This window comes from Pantherophis guttatus, chromosome 3 (genome assembly GCF_059756535.1).
Source record: "Pantherophis guttatus breed Tessera chromosome 3, ASM5975653v1, whole genome shotgun sequence".
NCBI classification, from domain to species: Eukaryota; Metazoa; Chordata; class Lepidosauria; order Squamata; family Colubridae; genus Pantherophis; species Pantherophis guttatus.
The window spans coordinates 84,450,973-84,476,253 of NC_142065.1; the positions used below are offsets into that span (position 1 = coordinate 84,450,973).

At 36.2% G+C, this 25,281-nt stretch overlaps 1 protein-coding gene across 1 annotated transcript in view; it reads left to right on the top strand.

The window, feature by feature from the left end:
• DPYD (dihydropyrimidine dehydrogenase) overlaps nt 1-25,281 on the top strand; it is a 584,219-nt gene that overhangs the window by 315,827 nt on the left and 243,111 nt on the right. The window contains exons 12-13 of the mRNA XM_034437263.3: nt 2,206-2,390; nt 19,091-19,306. Coding sequence (XP_034293154.2) covers nt 2,206-2,390; nt 19,091-19,306 — 401 coding nt within the window. The remainder of the gene's footprint in view (nt 1-2,205; nt 2,391-19,090; nt 19,307-25,281) is intronic.

A 25,281-nucleotide genomic window follows, 5' to 3' on the forward strand; every position in this document is an offset into this window, starting at 1 on the left:
GAGTCACAATATGACATTAGTAGCTTTATAAAATAAATAAGTACATAAATAAATGAGAGCCAGTTTGGTGTAATGGCTAAGGCACTAGGCTAGGAATTTGGAGATTGTGAACTGTACTCCTGTCTTAGGTATGAGTCCCTCTCTCTCAGCCCTAGGAAGAATGGCCAATCACTTCTGAATTCTTGCCAAGAAAATGGCAGGGATTTGTCCAGGCAGTTTGCAGGAGTCAACACTAACTTGAAAACATGCATAAATAAATATTTTTTAAAGAAAGTTAGCATCTCAAGAAGATGTATTTCTTGACCTACTTTTTTTTTCCTGAGCTGCTAATTAATGCAGGTATTATTTTTTTTTAAAAAAAAAAGACAAATGTACAGAATAGCATTTTATTATATCATTCATTTACTCTCAGCTCTACACGGTATAGTCCAGAGACAGTTTTTAGCACCTCATCTGCTGTTTATGAAAACTAAGCTATAGCCTCCATAATGCTTGATTGATTGCTATGGCAACTTCCTTTTTGCTACAACTTATACTAGGAACACACAAGTACTGGGCGAAGAAAACAAAAAATTAGCATTCACCTCATGCTTCTGCATTGCCCATATTTTCTACTGGACTATCTGAAATTGGGAGTGGGGGGGTGAAGGGAAGGAGAGCTAGCATCCAATTACTAATTTTGCATAGTTAATGTTTTGAAAGTAAACACAGCCCATATTGTATCTACATTTTCATCCATATGTGTATGAGACCACTTAATCCATGCCAGATGGAGGATTTTCAAATTCAGAAGATTTAAATGTGAAGTGCAGTAAGTCAAACTAAGTAGTTTTCTTCTCTCTGAAAGCATCAGGTGCACAACTGGGTACGCACAGCTTCTCTCAAACTTTAGCTGCCATATTTCACTTAGCTTACTTCAACATTGACCTAAAAGTTTTAATATTGAGGAAGCCTCATTGGAAGACTTTCTTAGATCTTCTTTCGATTCTTAAGTATTGAAACAGTACCACTATGTGTATCAGCATCCAAGAAATATAGATATTTTGAGACCATGTAATGTCCATATTCAGGGTTCAGATGTACAAGAGAATTCAGATTCCTAAACTCTTTAACATACATGGGTGCTGCAATTCATGATTACAACATTACAGTTTGCAAGAAGCCTCTCTTACGCCCACAGCTGCTGAAAAGTAGACTGATTCTTGCGAAGCAGATGGCAGTAGTTCTGAGAACCTTATGTAGCCAATTCTAAACTTGAGCAGTATCTCTAAAGGAATTTGATTGGAATCAAATTGGAATCTTTGATTGGAATAGATAGGAGACCAAGTTCTAGGAATTATAAAAGAGTAGGATAGTCCACACATTTCATAGAAGAACAATGGGAATAAATGTTATTGCATATCATGATTGAGCGTATTCAGAGGTATTTCACGAGAAGAGTACTCCACTCCTCTATTCACAATAGAATTCCCTATGCCACCAGGCTTAAAATTTTGGGCTTGGACAATCTGGAATTGCACCGCCTGCAGTCCGATTTAAGCATATTACACAAAATTGTCTGCTACAACATCTTGCCTGTCAACAACTTCTTTAGTTTCAACCACAATAGTACATGGGCAAACAATCAATACAAACTCAAGGTAAATCGCTTCAAACTCGATTGCAGGAAATATGATTTCAGCAACAGAGTGGCCAACGCCTGGAATGCTCTACCCGATTCCATTGTTACAGTCTCAAACCCTCACACTTTCAACCTCAAACTGTTTACCGTGGACCTCACTCCATTCCTAAGAGGTCCATAAAGGGAGCGTGCATAAGCACATCAGGTTGCCTACCGTCCCTGTCTTACTGTCCCCATTTATTTGTATTTACTTCCTTTGTTTATGTTTATGTTCATATCTACACTTGTTATTTTGTACGTGTTTGACAAATAAATAAATAAATAAATAAATAAATAAATAAATACATACATACATACATACATACATACATACATACATACATACATACATACTTTTGTTCCTTTAAGAGAAAGCTGTGAAATGTAATCATAGAATCTACAGGAACTCTCTAAACTAAGTCCCACACTTAAAGCCTGGATATTTTGTTGCAATCCTATCAGTCCCTGATTAAATGCATCACTCAAGGATTGCTTTTTTAAAAATAATAATAATAAATCTTTCTTCGTCTTTCCTTTTATTACAGTAAAAGAAGCTCTGCATCCTCTCAAGTTTAACCATTGGGGTCTCCCTGAAGTTGATAGGGAGACCATGCAGACAAGTGAACCAGGAGTTTTTGCAGGTGGTGACATCAGTGGGCTGACCAACACTACAGTAGAATCAGTCAATGATGGCAAACAAGCTTCCTGGTTCATGCATAAATACATAAAGGTGAGTTTTGAGTGGAGCTTTCTCTGATTTTATCCATTTAATTCAGATCCATATTTAATTTTTAATTCAGTAGAGTGTATAATTAAAGATTGGGTAAAATATAATCAATTCTAAGGTTATATTGCAAATAGTGTACAAGTTCAGCAGAAGAATTATTCGAAAGATTACATATTTAAATATGAGAACTTAAAGCATTGGTAAACTAAAAATAAATTTATTGGTTGTATGTATGTTTCTGCCTGCATACATGGTAGAGGCAATTGCTCTAATTTGTTTTTTCACTTAACCAATGAGATTTACTTTTACTTCTCAGATCTACTTTCCTATCCAAATCCATATATATATATAAAATTACAGTAGAGCAGGCACTAGCTTATATGTGCCCTTCAATCCTATGGTCAAGGTACATGATGCTATTTCTAATTTATGGGTTTGGTAATTCTTTCTCACTTCCTTCTTCCACTTTTCTGGGTACTTTATATAATACCCAATGCAGTACTTTAGCTAGACATCTTCCTATTAATGGGAAGTATGGATGATATAGTAATAATAATGGTAGAAAATTAAACTCTGTTGGGTCACCACCAGCCCCATTCCTATGGGTTATGTGGCCAGCAACATTGTTTTCTGAGGAGATGGAAATAAAAGCAACTATCTTATGATTTACTTCTACTGATCATAAGAAGAACAAAAGCTTTTGTAGCCAAATGCCCAAATAATTTTAATTAGCTTGAATAAAGCCATTTACCACTGATAAAAATGCAACCAGCATCCCAGACAGTTGCTTCCCATAAAATATTATGGGGAGATTGTACCCAAATCCAGAGCATATAGTCAGAGGTTCAAAAAAAAAATTAAGTTGATGCAAAATTTGCAAGACTTGAATTAGTACAAAAGACTGTAAAATGTGGTGCAAGAAAGAGAGGCAAACGTCTTAAAAGAATTAGCAAACACATATAAAATATCAGAGACCAGGCTGTAGACAAGTATATCTTACAGCAGTGAATCTGATTACAATTTAAATTTTTTTATCTTATCTTAGAAAAGTGAGATTTTTCTCAATCTCAATTTTTTTCACCTATCTAGTCCTAACTAACACCTGATTCCTGTAATTTGTGATCTTCAATCAATTAGGAGCATTTCTTCGCTTCTCTTGGGTTAACTTATGGGAACTCTCTAGATTTCTGGCAAGTGGTTCAGTAACCTTCCTTATCTTTAGAACCAGAAGAGGTCAGTTCCACTCCTAGCACAGTTCTTTCCATTTGAGCTTTGTCTGGCTCTTTTCTTCTCTGCAAAAAAGCTCACCCAAACCATGTAGCTCTCTACTATAGGTAGTCCTTGATTCATGACCATAATTGCCTCGGTTACTAAGCAAATAATACCAGTCGTTAAATGGAACATGTGGTTGCTAGGTGAATCTGGCTCCCCCCCCAATTGACTTTGTTTGTAGTAAGCCAGACGGGAAGGTCTTAAATGGTGATCGCATGGCCCTGGACATTGCAACTGTCCTAAATAAATGCTGGTTGCCAAGTGCATGAATTCTGATAATGTAACTGTGGGGATGCTACAGAGCTTGTAAGCATGAAGACTGGTTGTAAATCACTATTTTTCAGTGCTGTTGTCATTTCAAACAATCGCTATAAAATAGTTGTAGGTCAAGGCAGGGGTGAAATGCTCCCGGTTCGGACCGGATTTCCCGATCTGGTAGCGATGGTGGCAGGTGGTTCAGACAACCGGTAGCAAAAATCCCTGCGCCCCTCCTCCCACCAGGCCCAGCTGAGCTGCACGATCATTAGAGGCTTTTTTTTTTTTTTACTTTTAAAAGCATTTTTTCTACAACCTCTTCCATCGAAAAAATGCTTTTAAAAGTAAAAAAAAAGCCTCGGGTGATCGTGCAGCTCAGCTGGGATTGTCAGAGGCTTTTCAAAGCATTTTTTTCTGCAACCTCTTGGCCAAAGAGGTGGTAAAAAAAATGCTTTGAAAAGTCTCTGACGATTGCAGCTGAGGTGCCTGATCGGCAGAGAGGTATTTTTTAAAAAGTCTCTCTGACGATCCCAGCTGAGTTGCCTGATCGTCAGAGAGGCTTTTCAAAGCATTAGAAAAAATGCTTTGAAAAGTTTTTTTTAAAAAAAAGTTGGCCACGCCCACCCAGTCACATTACACCACCACCACAAAGCCACGCCCACAGAACCAGTAGTAACAAATTTTACATTTCACCCCTAGGTCAAGGACTACCAGTATCCATCTTGCTTATATTGTTTCTCACTCTCTCCTAACTGTTCTTTCGTTTTGAGCCCTTGCCTGATTATCTGTTTCCTTTCATTAGACATAGAATCATAGGTCTGGAAGGGACCTTAGTAATCTTCTAATCCCTGCCTGAGGCAGGAGACATTATACATTTTTTTAAAAAAATATCTCCAGCGATGGATCTCCAACTCTGAGAAGCATTGATTAATTGTTCTCACTGTCTGGAAATTTTTCCTTAGTTCCAGGTTATATTTCCCTCTGATGAGCTTCCACCCCTTGCTGCTTTTCCTGCCTTGGGTGCTTTGGAAAATAAGTCAACTCCCTTTTTTTGTGAGAGCCCTCAAGTACCAAAAGATAGTTATCATGTCATTGCTAGTCCTTTTCTTCATTAGGCTAAATATATAGTACTAGCTGATGACTCGGGCTGCCCAGGTATTTTTTCTCCTAATCCCCCCTGCCTCCCGTGCATGTGTGCACGACCTCCTTGGGGGCCTGTTTTTGGCCCAGTAGGCCTCCCTGCAGCCTCCTGTGAGCCAAAGCGGACTGTGGGAGGGCCGTGCCACCCCTGTGCCCAGTTTTTGGCCTAGTATACTTCCCTGCAGCCAAAATGAGCCATGGGGGGGGGGGGGGCTTGCGCTGCACCCTCTGCATTTCCCCTGCCCCCCATGCATGTGTGGCAGAGATCCAAATATCAGCTGGCCGGGGGAAGGCATACACGCATGCACTTGCACAATGGAACTGAGCTGGGCTCTGTGTGCCACCTGCGTGGCAGGACACACACACACAAACACCCCAAGGGGTGTTAGGGGTGTCTTAACCCTCACAGTATTTTTTCCAGAGGGCACGTCATCTGTGTACCAAGTTTGGTTGGAATTGCTCGAGGCTTTCCAGAGTTATGCTTGAACAAAATAACAAACATACATACATCCTTTTATATATATATAGACTTAGTTCTCTAATGCATTCATGATGCAGTTTAGCCTCCAGACCCTTTATCATCCTTGCTGTTCTTTTTTGTACTTCTTTTAAGGGCCTCACCATCTTTTTGTATCTTGGTGACTATTTCTCCTAGTTATCTCCTTTCCCTTTGTCTCAAGAGAAATATATTTTTGTGGGCACGTCAGGGGTGGGTTCTAAATTTTTTTACTACCGGTTCTGTGGGCGTGGCTTATTTTGTGGGTGTGGCTTGATGGTCATGTGACAATTCTTTAGGATTTAGCAGAGATACTGATCTACCAGGCTTTTAACTGCTTGCAGAGCTGTACCGGTCTACTCATTTGTTTTTGGAGGCACCGGTCTACCCATTTGTTTTCGGAGGCACCGGTCTACTCATTTCTTTTTGCAGGCACCGGTCTACTCATTTGTTTTTGGAGGCACTAGTCTACCCATTTATTTTTGGAGGCACTGATCTACTCATTTGTTTTTGGAGGCACTGGTCTACCCATTTATTTTAGCAGGCATCGGTCTACTCATTTGTTTTTGGAGGCACCGGTCTACCACCACACTGCCTTTTAACATTGATCAGCTGTAGGGCAGCCCTTTGAAACCCCGCGGCAAGAGTTTAAACAGTTTTTTTCCTTCTAGCTGATCAGCTGGGACTCAGGAGGCAGCAATAGATTGGGGGTGGGGCCAAATAAAAGGTAAGAATAACATGGAGGGGCGGGGGGACGGGGGCAGAACCAGTTCGGTGACGTCATATCGTCACCGCTACCGGCTCGGTGGAACCGGGCTGAACTGGGACGAACCCACCACTGAGGCACATGTGTGCACATACACACAATAATGGCCTGAAGAATCTCCTCCTGGATAGGGTGAGGAAAAACTCTTTTCTTCATTCATTTCTGAGGCTAGGATTTCAAAAACAGCAAAGCTATCTTTCTTTGTAGCCAAAAAGAAGACCATGTTGGTCATGTTCAACATACATTACTATATATAAGTTATTATGGATTGTTCCAACTGCATGCTTAGACATGAGGCATATCTACTTATATTGGTGATGTGAGATATTAAAGGGAAAGGAATGAAAATAATAGCAATGGCCCAGTTAGTTACAACCTCTCAGCCCATATGGCTAGAAATCTGGGGAAAGTATCTCAAAATATTCACAGAGGCTTCTTCACTTTAATTTATTCACTGTAAGCAAGGTTGGGAACTTTCTTTTTTAACTGTCCATGATTTTGTATTTAATCCAACTGAGCCTTATTGAAATATGTGTATTTTTTTTGCTTTTTTGGTCTTGCCCACCTCTTGTGGGGCTTGACAGTTTTTTGGTTGGAAGTAAAAAAAAATGTTTTGTAATGAAAAAAATTCATTACAACAGATTATTCAGATAATTAATGGTGGGATGTCAGCTTACATATATTAATACAGAGCAGCATTGAACAACATGAAATATCTATTTTTTTTTTAAAAAAAAATCCTTAGCATTATCTTCTGGAACAGAAATTATTATGTATGGGATGTTATCACACCAGGAGTTTCTAAAATCCATAAAATATAAAACATAGGCACCTGAAAAGAAAAACCTGTCTATTTGTCAGATACATCTGACAGTCACACAAGAGATCAACAGGAGTTAGGTAGGAGAACCTTGCTGAAAAAGGAACATACTCAAGCAGATTCTACTGACTGCTTTTGAAAGGCTCATACATTCTGCCCTTTGATTTCACAAACTGACACTCTGGGACAATCCTTGTTTTAAAATTGCTTGTGACTTTTTTCTTTTTTTTTTTTGAAACCATGGCCAAATAGAAGTATTAATTCTTTTGATCAACTTATTAACAACTGAGTTTTTAAATCATCTGAATGATTGCAATTTTTTTTTATTATTTAAAGTTGCAAGAAAGTGGGAAAATATTCAATTAAACCTCTTTGGATTATACAGTTTGGTCCAGATATATTAAGGCGGTTTACTGCTCTCAACTTATTGTCAGTATTGAGATTTTAAAATAAGTCTATACTCTTAGGTACTTTTTAAAAAAATAATAATAATTAAGGTGAATTACTAGTTATTCATTATTCTGTAATAAAAAGTTGGAGTATACCATATTGACTACTATGGTTTAGAGATTTAAAGAATATCTATATGATCTTAAAAGAAGATTAATCTTACAAAATATTTTTATCATGTTTATTTTAATTTTTTTCTGTTCTTTTGCAAAGATGGCATGGTAATATATTCAAGGAGTGATACAAGGGAAATGTTAACATTCATCTGAACTATTTTCAGAGTCTTATGATTATAGATTGTTGTGGCAAATATACAATTAGAGCTGTAAATAATGTTAGCACCAGGCTCTTTCTTCTCATTGTCAAGTATTAGTACAATATACCATATTTTTCAGAGTATAAGACACACTTTTTTCCCTCCTAAAAGAGGGTGGAAATGTTGGTGTGTCTTATACACTGAATACAGTCATTTTTGCCTCCCGAAGCCCTGCCCCGCTCGTCCCATTTTTGCGAAAAATGGGCTCATTTTTGCAAAAAATGGGCTCATTTTTGCAAAAAATGGGGCACACAGAGGGTTTGGGGGGCCTGGAGAGTGTTCCTGGGGGCCAGGGAGTACATAAACCTTTTTTTTCTTACTTACCGGTAACTCTTCAAAATCTTGGTGAGTCTTATAGTCTGAAAAATATGGTAAATAGTAGAAGAAAAAAAGAGAGGAGGAGCCTATGATGTAATGAAAAAAATGGAGCCATACTGAAAACTGACTAATATGGGTAAGAGTAGTTTGATGTGTGTAGGAGTGTATGGGTGAATGATTTCCATTTGTTAAAAAAAAAAAAAAACAACAACAACAACAAAAGGGAAAACAAAAGTGAAATAATTTGTCTGAGTTCAAAATGATTCAAATGGTAAAAATGAGCAGGAAACCAAAACAAAAAGAAAAGAAGTTTTAAGACTACTTCCTATATTCAGAAACTTTATACCTGCTGCAACTGAAAATCATAAGAAACCAAGCAAAAGTTCATAATGCAAATGTTAACATTTCTTAGATATATACCTCTTGCCATTAGCCTGTAGATAGATAAACATTGCTTCAATTTGAGCTCAGGCTTCAGTAACTGCTTGACAGTTATTCTTATAGTTTTCCAAAAAGCAATATGGAACTGGTTTGTCATTAATTTCTTTTATTTTTTTTCAACATCTCATCTAGATTACAACCATCTCTAGCGTAGGGATCTCCAACCCCCGGTCCGTGGACCAGCACTGGGCCACAGCATGCTAGAATCTGGGCCTCACAAATAAGCAAAGCCCCATTTGCGGGATGCAAGAAGCATGCAAAACCACACACCCTCCGGTCCGTGGAAAAACCTCTCTCCATGGAACCGGTCCCTGGTGCCCAAAAGGTTGGGGGCCGCTACTCTAGCAGTCTCTAGCAGTAAAGTGAACTGGCTTTATGTGAGTGAAGTGAAGATATGAATATGTTTAAAAAGTCTGTCAACTGAAATAAGAATACAGTTTTTTGGTGGTAAAGATCTGTTAGTATTGCAGCTAGGGTTAACCACTTGATTTATTATTGCAAATATCACAGATTTCAAATACTGAAAGCATGAACGTGTACTTCTACAATTCAACTTGAAGACTCTACTAATAAGAGTAGAAGTTATCTGGTTTAGTAGCAAAATCTAAATCATATCTTCCTTTAAATGCCTGGCCAATGAGCTGAATATAAGTCATCAAAATGTCTGAAATAAAATTAAACACAATTTTAGACTGAATGGTTTCTTTTCATTATTTTTATTATTTCATGATCATAAAACAAGTTTCCCTCTGTCATACTAAATTCTAAGCATCTAAATTTGAGAAAAAGCTTAGAGAAATTTAGCTACTTCCAAAGAAATTGGGCAATATGATAAGGAGATTGAAAACTAAATCATATGAAAAAGAAAGATTAAAGAAATTTGGAATGTTTAGCTTAAAAAGATTAAAATGATTTTGATTGTATTTTTCTGTCATTTGAAGGAATGTTACGTATAAAAAAATAATTTAATTTATTGGAAATCAGATTCCAGTTGAAGGCTAGGGTAAGCTTCCCAGTAGTAAGAGTACTTGATTCATGGAATCATGGGTTCTCCTTTACTGATTCTGTTCAAGCTGAGGATATATAACTATTACTGGGAACACATTAATATGTGTTTCTATGCAGAGTAGATGTCTTAAAGGTCTTCCAAATTTTTGATTCTGTAATTCTCTACACATTTCCACTAACCGTCCCACAAGCTAACCTGCAAGCAATGGACATAAGACAAAACATTTCCAGTAGTGCCCCACTCAAATATAAAGTATTTAATAGTCCAATTAATAATAATAGGAAAGTGATAAAATAACTTAATTAGGAAAAGGCATGCATATCTGCTTGCATTTATCTGTTAAAATAAGAGCCAGGTTTTGTTTTGGGTTTTTTTAAAGAAGAAATTCTAATTTAGAAACACAGCCTGACTGAATTAGATGTATAGATTCAAATCAGATTTTTAAGACCTAATCTCAAGATTTTTGTAGAATAGGTAACTGCCAAAATTGTCCTGAATGGGGTAAATGCCCTCACATATATACAACTTTTTTGATATTTATATATGTTCTATATCGGGGGCAGTCCTGAATTTCTTTTTTTAACTAACAGTTCTATGGGTGTGGCTTGGTGGGCATGGCAGGGGAAGGATACTACAAAATCTCCATTCCCACCCCACTCCAGGGGAAGGATACTGCAAAATCCCCATTCCCTCCCCACTCCTGGGGAAAGGATATTGCAAAATCTCCATTCCCATCCCACTCTGGGGCCAGCCAGAGGTGATATTTGCCAGTTCTCCAAACTACTCAAAATGTCCGCTACTGGTTCTCCAGAACCTGTCAGAATCTGCTGGATTTCACCCCTGATCAGGGGATGTCCACAGATCTTTTGGAATATTCAAAGTATTATTTAAATCATTTTGTAATCGAGAGCTCTAAACTTAATCAGACAGATTCTGGCAAGTGAGTTCGCAAAATAAACAAATATTTCTTGCACTGAATATCTTAATGCATACAACACACAAATAGAACATGTGTGGACATGCAATGGACATACAGTTGGCTGTTATCATGTAGCATATGTCTACAATATGTTTTCAGTAATTTCATTTATTACACATATAACCAACTCTTCCTTTAAGAGTCGAATGTCTCTTATCTTACCAATCAAACTGCATAATTGGTCTACAGAACATTAAGGTAAGGTAAGGTAAAATAAGATAAGATAAATTAAGATAAGATAAATTAAGATGATAAGATAAGATAACCTTTATTGTCATTTTTTTACTGTGAGCACACTGGCACACATTAATAATGAAATTCTGTTGCCTGCTCTCAGAAGAAAATATATATCTACCCACACACATATATAACACACATATACTCATTCTATATATATTACATATATATACCTACACCCATATATATTCAAAATGGATAGTAATATATACCATCCCAGATGGCAACAAGGAAAACAGGTCATGAAAAGGATGTATAGCATTCCAGACAATACTGCGGAACCTGCTCAAGCATCATTTATGCAACCTACCAATAATATTTTCTAGGATCCTCACCACTCTGTGCACCGCCTTCCTGTCTGAAGCACTACTGTTTCCAAACCAGACAGTAATGCAATATTACAGGATGCTCTCTATCATCCCTCTATAGAAAGTGGTAAGGAAGGGGAAGGGGAAGGAAGATGTACTTTTCTCATGCAACGCAGAAAATGAAGGCGCTGCTGTGCCTGCTTCACCAGTATCTTAGAATTGCATGACCAAGCTAATTTACTCATTAGCTGCACACCAGAAACTTGATGCTGCTTTCCATCTCGATAGGTGAATCATTAATACACAGAGGCCTGTGGCTGTGCCTGCCTTTTCTGAAATTGACACTGATCTCTGTAGTTTTTCCTATGTTTAAAACGATACTGTTTTTATTACACCAGTTCAATCCTCTATCTCCTTGTGATAAGCACCCTCATTGTCATCCTGAATAAGGCCCACTACAGTTGTATCCCCCTTCATGGATTACTGCTTTGTCGTGGCAAAGAGGCTTGCATAGCTCAATGAAGCCATGAGCTATGCTGTGGAGGGCTACCCAAGATGGACAGGTCATAGCAGAGAGCTCTGACAAAACATGATCCACTGGAGAAGGAAATGGAAACCCACTCCAGTATCTTTGCCATAAAAACCCCATGGACAGTACCAAAAGGAAAAAAGGTATGATGCCAGAAGATGAGCCCCTCAGGTCAGAAGGTGTCTAACATGCTACTGGGGAAGAGCAGAGGGCTAGTACTAGTAGCGCCAGAAAGAGTGAAGCAACTGGGCCAAAGCCGAAAGGACACTCAGCTGTGAATGCATCTGGTGGTGAAAGAAAAGTCCGATGCTGTAAAGATCTATTCTCCATAGGAACCTGGAATGTAAGATCCATGAATCAAGGCAAGCTGGACGTGGTCAAACAGGAGATGACAAGACTGAACACCGACAGGAATCAGCAAATTAAGGAGTGGGTCAATTTAATTCAGATGACCATCAGGTATACTACAGTGGGCAAGAATCCCTCAAAAGAAATGGAGTAACTTTCATAGTCAATAAAAGAGTAGGGAAAGCAATACTGGGATACAATCCCCAAAATGACATAATGATCTCAGAATCCAAGGCAAACCATTCAATATCACAGTAGTCCAAGTCTATGCTGAAGAGGATGAAATTGACTGGTTCTATAAAACCCTACAGCACCTTATAGAATTAACACCAAAATATAATGTCATTATCATCATGGGGGATTGGAATGCTAAAGTAGGAAGCCAAAAGATAACTGGAATAACAGGCAAGTTTTCCTATGGTTTTCCTAGTTGCAATGTATGGCTGTGAAACTTGGACCATAAGAAAGGCTGAGCGCCAAAGAATTGAGTCATTTGAACTATGGTGCTGGAGAAGACTCCTGCGAGTCCCTTGGACTGCAAGGTGATCAAACCGGTCAATTGTAGAGGAGATCAACCCTGACTGCTCTTTAGAAGGCCAGATCCTGAAGATGAAACTCAAATACTTTGGCCACCTAATGAGAAGGAAGGACTCACTGGAGAAGAGCCTAATGCTGGGAAAGATTGAGGGCAAAAGAAGAACAGGACGACAGAGAATGTGGTGGCTGGATGGAGTCACTGAAACAGTAGACTTGAGCTTAAATGGACTCCAGAGGATGGTAGAGGACAGGAAGACGTGGAGGACGTTGTCCATTGGGTTGCGATGGATCGGACATGACTTCGCAACTAACAACAACAACTGTTGTACCATCTGCATACTTCACAATAAGGTTGGTGGCAAACCTGGCACAGCAATCATGGGTCAACAGGGTGAACAGCAGCGGATTTAGGACATAACCCTGAGGAGAACCTATGCTTAATAGACATTCCTTGATACTTCATAATGCTTGCTGTGATAAACTTGTGGTAATGCCAATTCAGGGTAAAGACTGAATCATACATTTCTATTGAAGTAGGTTTTGTTTTTGCTTTTTATTTCTTGCTGTTGTTTTGATATTTTGTTTAAGTTTTGCAAATGCCTTGTTGGATCTTGATCTGCACAATAAAGCACGTATGTCCCCTGAAACGTGAATATACTAAAAGCATTGGAGGAAATCTCATATAACTTGTCAATTGGAATTTTAGATCAACCATGCTTAATATTACAGTGTTTCCGTTGGCCTTTGCAGATTTTGAGGGGGCTTATTCGACCTTACCATCTCACCATGAAGCTAATGGGAAAAGCCTTCCAGCAATCTTCACAGGAAAGTTTCCAAATGTCAAGTGTCATCTTTCCAGCTGCTAGATGAATGGGTAGCCAAAAGGCATTTATTTGGGTGTGCGGTTTCAGTAAATCTGGTTGCTGGGGTGGCAATTACTGTAATTTGGCAATTGCTTTTCACTATTTGGGCCACTTGCAATTTTAGTTATTGGAACTGAGGGCGTTATTTTGGGACAGCTGTAATTTAAAGGCAGGTCATCATAGGGTGGTAATTTTTATTTTATTTTATTTTATTTTATTTTGAGTAGGGCTAACATCTCAGCTTTTCTTTTTCATCATGCATGTATATATTTCTCTGTATTGAATTCTGTTCAGTGTAAAATGAAAATGTATTCAAAGGAGACTGGTACTTATATATAGTATTCTTCATTAACAAAAGATTTTGGTCAACCCATTTCAACTAGGTTTACGCGAATCAGTCCTGATTCAATTTGAATTACAGGTTTTAAATTCAAAGAAGACATGATTTAATTCAAATCTGTGGTGCAAGGTTTGAGGGGAAACTAGTTTGAAGTACTTTAATATTTGATTTAGCAAAAAAAATGAAGATTATATTGAGGAAACTTCAAAAGGTATGATTTTTTTTTACCTTTTAAGGCAGGTTTTGAAAGCTGGCTGGACTAAACTCTTAAGTAACTGGCAGGTGAGATGCTGACCTGGTACTCTGAAACTCTCGCTCAAGATGCAAGATGCAGCTTAGAGTACTTTAATAGCAAACTTAATGTTACATTACATAAAATACTCTTTTTTGACAAATAATACATGAACTGTTTGGTATGATTTGCCAGAAGTTGTTTCTTTCAAATATTTCAGAAATAATTTGAACATAAATTATTGTAGGAGGAATATTGTAGGAGGAAATAGTAATAATTCACTTCCCTTAGACACACCAGTTTGTTTATTTTACTTCTGTAAGCCAAAATATGTGTATCTCTTAGAATACGTTCTTCAGTCACTTGAGGAATACAGCGCCACAGCTTAATATATCGCAGTGTAATACAATTTTAATTTGAATAGGATATGTATTTCATATAATATGTATCCCTGACTGACTGTAAATAATGCAATTACAGAATTAAATAATTAATAATAGAGCAAGGAGAGCTGTGAATGTATAAAGAAAAGAAATTTGTTGGGATAACACTTAAAAAAAAGTTGGTTAACTATATGTAGAAGTTCAGAGAAATATTGTTGCAGATGCTGTAAACTACAGAAAAAGGGATATTGATGCAACGTGTCATTTTTTTGAAGATGTAGGAGGTAAATGCATTTGAACATCATACCATTTAGTATATTTCCAATAACGATGAGCAAGTGTAGATAAGGGATAAATGTGTTTATTAAAATATATTGTCAGAAATTTTGGTAAGTGAATTGTAAAGTGGTATTTCTTTTATTTCTGATGTTTAGAGTATAAGTATCCCTGCATTTATACTAAAATTGTAGTACTCACAAGGAAGAGGAAGGCACCATAGATTCATTTGTTCATTTATTTATTTGGTAAATTTATATAGCCGTCCATCTCATATATGTAACTCAAAAGTTAAAAACACAAATCAGTACAAAAGATAACTCCAAACATAATAAAAATCTTTTTAAAAAAACATTAAAAATCATAAAATTTTCATAATCTGTAGGAAGGAGTACTCAATTTCCTTAGCAATATAGCCACTTTGCAAGCTCCATCCCCACATTACTGGATTTCCCAGGCCAAATGGCAAAGCTGTGTCTCCAGGTCCTTCCAGAAAGTCTGCAATTTGGGGCAAGTCACACCTCGGGGATGATTTTCCAGAGGACTGATGTTGCTGTAGAAAAGAGCCTCCTGGGTCCCATCAAATGACATTCCTTCATGGACAGGACTGTCAACATGCCCATCCTGCAGTAGCTAGTGGGAGTGGGTAGATGTGATTGTAAAACATGGCGTCTCAAGTTACCCAATTCAAGGGAATCCATGTTGGAATCAATTCCCATTTTTAAGAATTCAGAAATTAATAGAATGAAGCGAGGGAGAAATTACAACTTTATATTCTCCTACGCAACCTATGCTCTGTTGTAGGTTGAGAGTCTTTTATTTTGTAATCTACATCAGAAAACTGACATAGAGAAAATGTACAAACTTAGTCTTAGAAAACCATAGGTCGAACTGTTCTCAATGTGTAGCCTTCTCTTTCAGTGGTCCCTCATTATAGATTTCTTTTTGTCTGCTATTCATTTGCCAGGCAACAATCCTAGTAATTAATCAGATGGAAATAGTTACTCATTCTCTTTCTTGCTACTGTCAGTATTCATTTGCTGATCTTATGTGATCAGAGAGTAGTGTTCCCTATTAAAAAGGCACAACTCCTTCCTCTCCCATACAAACCTTCTAGAGCACACCATATCACTTCTATTACTTTTTTATAGGCATCATTTCTATTAGATATCATAGTTTCTTTGATTGTTATATCCAAGCCTGAGATAGGTTCCTGTGAACTATCATTGCTTATCTTTCAAAAAAAAAAATGTCCTTTAACTGAATTTTAACTTTTAACAGGATTTGGCTTGCTATACTGCTGGTGCTCTATAGTGCACATTTTAATTTGTTGTTAGATACTACTTTATTATTGTTTTAATTAGTGTCTATAAATAAAGTTATTCTCATTAGAAATATAGAAGAAATATGAAAATAAATAATTAGGAGCCAATCATTGCATATAGTCAGCATTCATAGTCCAAAATAGAAGTAGAAAATGGTTCAGATCTTCATTTCTTTTCAGGTCACTAAAAGCTTGGTTCAAAGTTGAGTAAGTAATGAACATTTAAAAGCAAGAGATGATTTGATTGAACATAAATAGCTAAGCTAAAGATATCTCTAGAATGACCTCTAGAAGAAATTATAGCTATGGAGGAATACTATAGTTTTCTGTTTGGCTCACTGCAAGTTGTGATATAGCAATTATAGTTTCTGAATCTCACTGTTGCTTTGTTGAAGGAGGATATGCCTGAATGTTTCAGAAGGAATCTTATCTATCTAAAACTTAAGACTTCTTCATGTCCTCTGACCATGGCACAAAGATGTACCACTAATAATTTAAAAAGAGATACTCTTCATAGGAGGCAACTGGTCCAGTTTTAAAGTAGCATTCTCCCTTTTTCTCAATACAAATTTGGCTAAATTGGAGTTACAATTAAAGTATGGCACAAGCCACTGACTGGAAGCTGCATGCTTTTATATGCAAACTAGTATGCTAAGTGTTGAAGTTGGAGCTCATGGATTGAAGCTAAGCCCTTTTGATAGGGAATGAGTACATTCTTCCATTATTTCTAATATTGGAGTATCTGAGATAACTACTCCATGGGAACAGAAACCTGGTAGATAAAGAATCAACTCTTCTCCTCGCTACTACTCTCAATCGGTTGTTGAGTCTGGTGTGGCTTCCAGCTGACAGATCTAGGAGACTTTTGCTTTGTATAGAGAGAAATTTATTAACTTGTTTGGGTTTAGTTTTAAATATGGGTTTAACCCAGAATAGTGCTGTTCCAGAAAAATGCTGTTCTAAAATAGGATTGAATGCATGTAAAAAAGGCTGTTTTTGAATGCATCTGTGCAGAACCCTTCCGTAAAACCAGGGGAATTGTTAAAATTTGCCTCCTCCCCATATCCATGCCCACCTCTACCCCAAGTTTTTGAGAGAGATTGGTGGATGCTTTCCAGCTGATTGGTGACATTCGGTGGGAGAGAAAAATAAGTCAGTGAATCAATTAATTGCTTTACTTATTCCACATTAAATTTTTAGAGCCAGCATCACTTATTCCCCTCATTACTGAGGCAAAACCTTTGTGTCACCTCAAGAAATGTGTATTGTGTTTTAGTGTGGCTGTGAGGAAAAGTCCTAATACATGCTGTCATTTGATCCCTGTTATACCAATATAGTGTGTGATTGATGGGAGCTCTATATATGTATTATGTAGTATCTGAAGATATTTTTGTAGGAATTACTTTGTGTCACAGGGTGATAGGCAGATTTCTGTTAATACCATGTTTCCCCAAAAATATGACCTACTCAGAAAGTAAGTCCTAGCTTGATTTTTACATGTGCGCCCAATATAAGCCCTACCCCCAAAATAAGCCCTAATTAAGACTGCACCCACTCCAGGGTACACAGGTAAAAATTAGGCTAGGGTGAGGATGGGGGTGGAGATGTCCTACTACTTACCTTCGGACAGTTGCAGCCAGGCCTCACACACCTCGGCCCATTTCTTCTGCTGGCAAGGCTTTCCTGAAGGCCTCTGTAGCTGATAACAGAGCTTCGGGTTGATCTGGAGCTCTGTTATCGGCTGCAGAGACCTTCAGGAAAGCCTTTCTGGCCTTGCCAGATGAAGAAGTTCCTGAAGGCCTCTGATAGAGAAAAGAGGCCGGGGTGATGTGTGCAAGTGAGGTTGAGTCAGTGGACAACATCCGCTATTTGGTGGAAAAAAATATAAGATAGTAGCAACAGAGAAACAAAAATGGGAAAGGCAATTGCAGATTATTCTGGAATTTTATATAATGTAAGTGAAAAATGCAGAATTTGGAATAGTACAACAATACAAAAATATAAACATTGAGTTACATCGTGGTGAGGGCTCTTTTGGCACCACAGCCTACACATCTATCTTGTAGAGGTTATCCATTTGAGCAAAAACTTCATTCCTGCAACAATACGGATTTAGTTCATTAGCTACCAAGTATAAAAATACTTGACTTTGTTTTCATTGTTTTTGTAAGTAGCTGTACCGTTTTCTTTATCATTATATAATAATGGTGCAAATTATTGGATGCAAAAATTGCCTATAAATGTTAGATTTATATCTTTGTGCAGATTTTTTTTCTTTTTGTGATTTATGCTGGTTTTGTGTATAAGTAAAAATCCAGAAATTGGGCTCATCTTTCATTCTAGAGATTATTTATTTTAGGAGCCTCTCAAGAAGTTTAATTCCATTGAAGTATTTTATAGAACAGTTGGAAATGTTTTTTTTTAATTTCTATGTGCACCTATTTTTAAAAAAAAAATAAAAGAGAAGGCAAAAATATCTTATTCTTATAAAAGTACACATTTTCTAAAGAGAAAAATAGAACTACTTCCTGTGTAAAGTGCAATAGACTATTTTGTTAAAGGATGAAGCATAAACCTTCTCCATGTAGAAATGAAGAGGATCCTGATAGTCCCCAAATCCCTTCCATGTTTACCATTCTGGCTGGTTATTAGTGTTCCCAAATAGTTCATAAATGTCTCCCTTCTGGTGGTTCGATGTAGGAAATGTACACCTTTAAGCTCTTGAAGTTTAAACTTCAAAGCATAAATAAAGACAAAGGGAGGAGAACTTGTGGCTCAGAGGTTAATACAACTGCCTAATATGCGGGCAGCCCAAATTCGAATCCGAGTAAGGGTAGGACTAGCTGATGAGGTGCTAAATAGCTTGAAATAGATCTATACTAGTCTCCCTTTATTTCTATATCAGCAAATATAAATTTGAATATATATATATATATATATATATATATATATATATATATATATATATATATATATATATATATATAATGAGATGATGCACATTCATTCGAGGAAGGTGTATTTGAATAAAGTGGATAAACTGTTGTGTTGTTTACTCCCACAGTCTTTATATGGCGCCTCAGTACCTGCTGTACCTCGGTTGCCTCTTTTCTATACACCAATCGACTTGGTAGACCTCAGCATAGAAATGGCCGGGCTTAGATTTTCAAATCCTTTCGGCCTCGCCAGTGCAACACCAACTACAAGCTCATCAATGATCCGCAGAGCTTTTGAAGCAGGATGGGCATTTGCACTCACCAAAACGTTCTCTCTGGACAAGGTAATAGATTTTGTGGTATTTTGTCTATGTTCAAATAATCTCTCATTTATTGCATTTATCTTATTAAATGAACTTTAGGGTTTTTGCATTTTTCTATTGAAAACTTAATAGTTGATGGCAGCCTGTTAGAATCACTGAAATGTTTTCCTTGTTATAGATAGGAAAACAGCAGAGGAAAAGGATGTTTTTTTTAAAAAAAAAGTCCCTGTGGATTTTATCCCACTAGTTATTGCCGAGTATAGAAAAAGGATGTATTATTCCTATGCAGGGTTCTAACAGACTCTCATGCTAGTTATTTGTGAATAAATAATCATACAGTGCATTCATGGACAAGCTGCCATTCATATTGGACACTACTGGCAATTATATATTCTTTGGGATATATTTTTATCTAGAAATAAAATACAAGATAAAATGCTAAAGTTACCCTTTCATAGACATCCGTATCATTATTATTATTATTTTGCTAATAATACTGAGATAGCCAGTGGTCTCCCAGCCAACTATAAACCAACCCAACTTAGCTTTTTGAAAGTATGCAACATCTAGGTCCTGTAGCTTGCAATACGTAAAGTTCCTATTTATTACATATAATACACTATATAACGTCTTTCTCTTAAGCTAATTAAAATCAGCCTTTGGTCAAAGATCAGGAAATTAAATTCAAGTGTCCTCCCCACTTCTCAATTCATTTGTTTGATAGCCCAAATGTTGTGATGCCAGTCACAAATATAAAGGTATAGGTTTACACATTATTGTATTTTTAACTATGCTTCAAATTTTTAAATAGGTTAGACTGAATTATTCCCATCACTAAATTATGCTCAGCAGTCAGTTCTTCTGGGTTGCAGAAACTTACACAAAGCTGGATCTGGTTAGCCATCCCTTCCCCTTTCTAGACAAAGGCAATCTTTGTTCTGAACAACAATAATAACAACAAAATTGTTGTTGATAAACAAATTTTATCAACATATGTTAACAAGGATATGAATAAGAGAAAAGACTTGAGAATTTAATATAATTTGTCCTCATTTTATCTTATTTATAAATCACCTCATTTAGTTCTGAATCCAAGAACTCGTTTGAAAAGACAAATCCCCCTCCCCCCTTTTTTGCACTGCTAGATGAAATGCTGTTTTTTATGTCATCTTTTTAAATGTCATCTTTTTAAACGTTTGTCATTCAAAATGTGGTGATATTTGGCATACACATGCTGAGGCTTGTAATCCATGACAGGTTTTGTAAATTTTTGGAAGATGGCTAATGTTTGTGGCCTCATGGACACTTCTAAAATTCCGAAGAATTGCTAAGGGTACCACCTCAAAAGATGGCAAGGATCTAGGGAAAAGTAATTAAATATGATTAAATTAAATACACACATATGCTTTTTAATTCATTAATTCTTTTTCCACATTCATCTATAAAAATGTATACTTTTTAATAATGACAAATAATGATAAATGCATTTCATTCCTTTTTAAAATTATTTCTTTAAAAAAGATGAACAATAATTGAAGGGTAAAATTCCAAAACAAATTTGGATATAATTTACATGTTATTCTTCCTTTTCTCCTCCCAAATATTTAGTATAGGACTTCAAGTTTTGCTTTGGCCCTCAAAGCTTGTCTATGTGCAAAGGAACGCCTACCTGAGTGTGTCACCAACAATTTCACCCCACATACATTTACAAAGAAGCACTGACGATGTAGTGATTGTCAGCTATTTCTTGCAAAGTAACACAGCAGCTCTTGATGTGAAGATCTGATGGATGATATAATAATAAGAATAGGAGCAGCAGCTAGTATAAGTGACAAAATATAAAAGCTTGATATCATTTTGCAAAATTATGTGGTTTTAGTATAGATATTGTCCAGCTCTAGATTTTGAATCTTCGGGGGAGAATCACCAGTAGATTTTAAATGTGCTCCACTGTTTCTATTAAGTGCTGATAACATATGACTCTTCAATCAGGTTTCTTCAGTGTTGTAGGGAAGCCATATGTCACCAATTGGAGGCAAAGATATTGCTATTTCACAAATTGCTGGTTGTAGTCCTGGTCAAAGGTCTGGCTATTAATGAAAGATTTCAAAGGCTTCCATTCTATCACTGGAAACTCCCTCCTGGCCCTTCATTCATCTCAGGACAAGTCTTTTACAACACCAGGAAGGTGTTTTTTTTTTCTTTTTAAAGTAAAGATGATGGAATTGGCATGGAGACAGACTGAAAGAAACATAGACCTGCTAGATTCTAAGTCCCTCTGCTTCCAAGCCAGTCAAGATTGTACCTCAGCTCAAAAACTGACCTATCTTCATATTTTTTGTGAATTGTTTGTGGTAGGGAACAACTATGCACGAAAAGCAGATCAGCAACATTTGTTCTTCTACCTAACCAACAGGAATCTGGCATTGATTAGATACTGTATTCCATGCTTGAAAGTGCGGGGAAAATGTTGAAGCTAAAATCCTCCATTCATTCACCATGATGTGTATTTAGCAGAGTCTAAATATATTAGAATCAAGCCCATTAAGAGTACCTAAGGACAGACACTTAAGGCCAAAAAGGACAAGCAAAGTTCATTAAATAGGTTATATGCTGTAATAGAAAACCTGCTTGTTGGAGTTTCCTGCCTTATATAGAGAAAGAAAAGGAAAAGGTATTCACTGTTCTAGTAGGAAGCAGTCTAAAGGAGAAGAACTATCAATATTCCAATCAGGAGAAATATGAGGAAAAGACCAAAAAAAGGAACAAAAAGAAAGTTCTAGGCAAGCTGTCTCTAGTCCTAATTCCCTTGGTGGTGAATGGAATAAAAGCTGTGTCCAAGCCAAAGTAGGTTTTCTCTGCCTGCTGGTGAAAAATATAAACATATCCCTGTATTTCATGGCTCTCATATTAGAAATCAAGGTACTTCAGTCCCATAAATTACTATAAAAATACCTTGTTCTGATTAACAAAATAATGGATATGAGTCACACAATTCATCTGAAAGTTGGATAACTGCATTATTTCTTTATTAAACTATACATAGGAGATTAGACAATATTTTTTGTTTTTTTTTTCTATATAATACAATATATAATAAAGTAGAAATGCAAAAATGTCATTCTAATTTTAGACAAAGAATATTTCAATATATGATAGTGTGGACAGAGTAGAAACCTTAAACGCAAAGAAATGATACCAGAAATATTTTATTTGATTTTAGCTGTTTCTTTCATCGGTAAAAATGTAATTCTGATTAATCGGAAAAATCTGTCTTCACTCTGTTGGTGACATGCTTTGATTTGTGATGCTGTCACTTTTAATAACTTAGAGAAGCAGTTGCTTTTATTAAATCTCTCCCGTTGAAATAAATATGTGGAACAATTTCAGCTGATATCTCTAAGCATTGTCTTTGTCTCTTATCCCCTAAACATATATTGGCCTGGTTCACATGACAGTAAACTATGGTTTAGTTATACAAAAGTGAGCCTGGGTGAATTGTAGACTTGGCCACTTTCATTCCATTTAAGGGTGACTATGAGGAAAAATTCAAAAATTGAAATAATAGATTAGCTCTTGTTTGCAATGCAATCTGAATCGTAGCCAGGGTTGAAACAAACCAACCTGAGGCTAAAATTTAGGAAGCTGGCCGAATATTTGAGACTGCCTGAAAATTAACCCAATAAAATTAAACTGATGAAAAGTTTTGCACCCAAATTCAGCATCTACCTGATGCAATATTTTATCTAACTATCTCACAAATTAATGATTAAAGTCCAATTCAGCCTTTAGAAACATAATCTGTCTCTGTTTTACAAGCAGAATGTAGAGTAAACTCATAACAAGATAGATGGTGTGACATACCTGCAAAGGTTGCTTGCCAGTTAGAACCATTGCCTGAATGAACAAACTAATTATGTTAAGAAATAGCATTTCTCCATAATATAGATACTCAGATTCATGCTAGGATTAATAGTGTTTCCATAGGGACCAATATGGGTGACATATCTCTCTCTTTTGTAATGCTAAGATCTGGAACACAATAGCTTGCACTGTCCTTTGTAATGTCAATGTTTCTGTTGAACTGAACTCACAGAATAAAAAGCCCATTTTCTTTGTCTGCTACCTCTTGCAGTAATTTACAAAATACTTATTACAATTTAAGATTTCATGTCAGCTTTGTCCCCTATCCCTCCGAAAATGATTTAAAACAATATTAAAATGTGGAATTCTTGTTGTTTTCAGTGTAGCTAAAGTTTGTTCTGTGGAATTTGTTAGAATATGAAATATTAATTTTTTACAATTCAGTTATAATGATGAAGTTCAATTTGCCTAGCTTGCATGTGATAAAGTACGTATATGCTTATCATGGGAGTTGCATGAGAATTAAAGCCTGAGCATGAGCATCAGCCTGAAATTTTATTATCCTGTACTACTGACAGTGTTTCCCTTGTTATTTTTCTAGACTGACAGCTGAATATTGCACAGATTGTGTATTTATTTATTTATTTGCAGAATATGTTTAGAAAATCTTGGTTTCCTTTTAAGAAATAACCTAAAGCAAGGTTTTGAACTGGTTTTTGACTGTTCTACTTTTTGAGAGAGAGAGAAAGAGAGATTTTAGATACTCAAAAAAAAAGTCTAGTTCGCAATAGCCAGAACCACTTAACTTGCAGTTAAATGCCAGTTGATATCTCAGTAAGCAGAAATATTCTATGCTTTATTTTGTATTTCCTATGAAAACCCACAGCTTTTCCTTGGAGAGACAAATAATCAAATAGTTAATGTCAAATGGAAAAAGGGCTATTTATATTTCCACTAAGTACCATCAAATAATAATAATAATAATAATAATAATAATAATAATAATAATAATAATAATAATAATAATAATAGTACCACCAATATTGTATTTGAAAGGAGGCAGAGATGGAGGGGGGGTGGCATTTTGCAAGCTATCTTTACACATGCTGTTGTTTTAAAAATAAATTTTCCCATTTTCCTTGTATTGAGTTTTTAAATAGTAATTTTTATTAAATATTATAATTGCTATATTTATTTATTTAATTTATTTGCCACATGTCAACCACATGATTATTCTGGGTGGCTTACAATGTTAAAAAATACTAAACAATGCAACAAATTGTATAGAAAAAGAGTAAAAGGCTATAAAAATACAAATTATCAGCTATAAATAAAACTAAAAGATGGGGGAGGGGGGATGCTGAGAAGAGGTGTAGGTGGGATCCCTTATTAACCATTTTTTCAGGGCAAATTACTTGTGAGAAAAGTCTTTAGATAGAAACCTGAGAAATTCCATAGCATCCTTTGTTATACAATCTTACTTGATATTTGAATGTTTTAAAAAATGAGTTAAGACCAATCATTAAGGTAAGAGGACTATTATTTAAATGCAGTGTTTCATCAAATCAGTATTGGCTTATATAAAACATTTCTTTGATTATTGTTGGATTCTAGACTTCATGTTCCCTACCAGCTATGCTTATCTAATGAAATAGAAATGGTACTAAGAAGAGATTTTAAAAATTAGCATGGAATGTATCCACATAATGTCAGGACAGATACATAGATATCTTAGGGCAGCTTTCCCTTGCCTTGCATTATTTAAAGGTGTTGTATTTCAGTTTCCATAATCCCTAGTTGGCATACCTACGGGATTTAGGGGAGTTGAAGTTCAACACAAGTAGAAGGCAACTGTTTGAGAAAGACTGCCTTAGGATATTGTACAGTTAGCAAATTTGTATTCAAGTGAGAAAATAACATAGGCTTCTAAAAGCATCTCTTCAGATATTCTTGCAGTTGCTTAGCATTTGTAGTCGAAGTACTGTTTCTTATAAATCTTCCAGATTTTCAACACTATATTTAACTAAAATTGTATGAGTACACAAACTTAGAATATTCTTTATGCAGTTGCCATTGGGTTTTTTTCGTTTGCAAAATTTGCCTCTATATTTGCAGTGACAGGAAGGAAATGT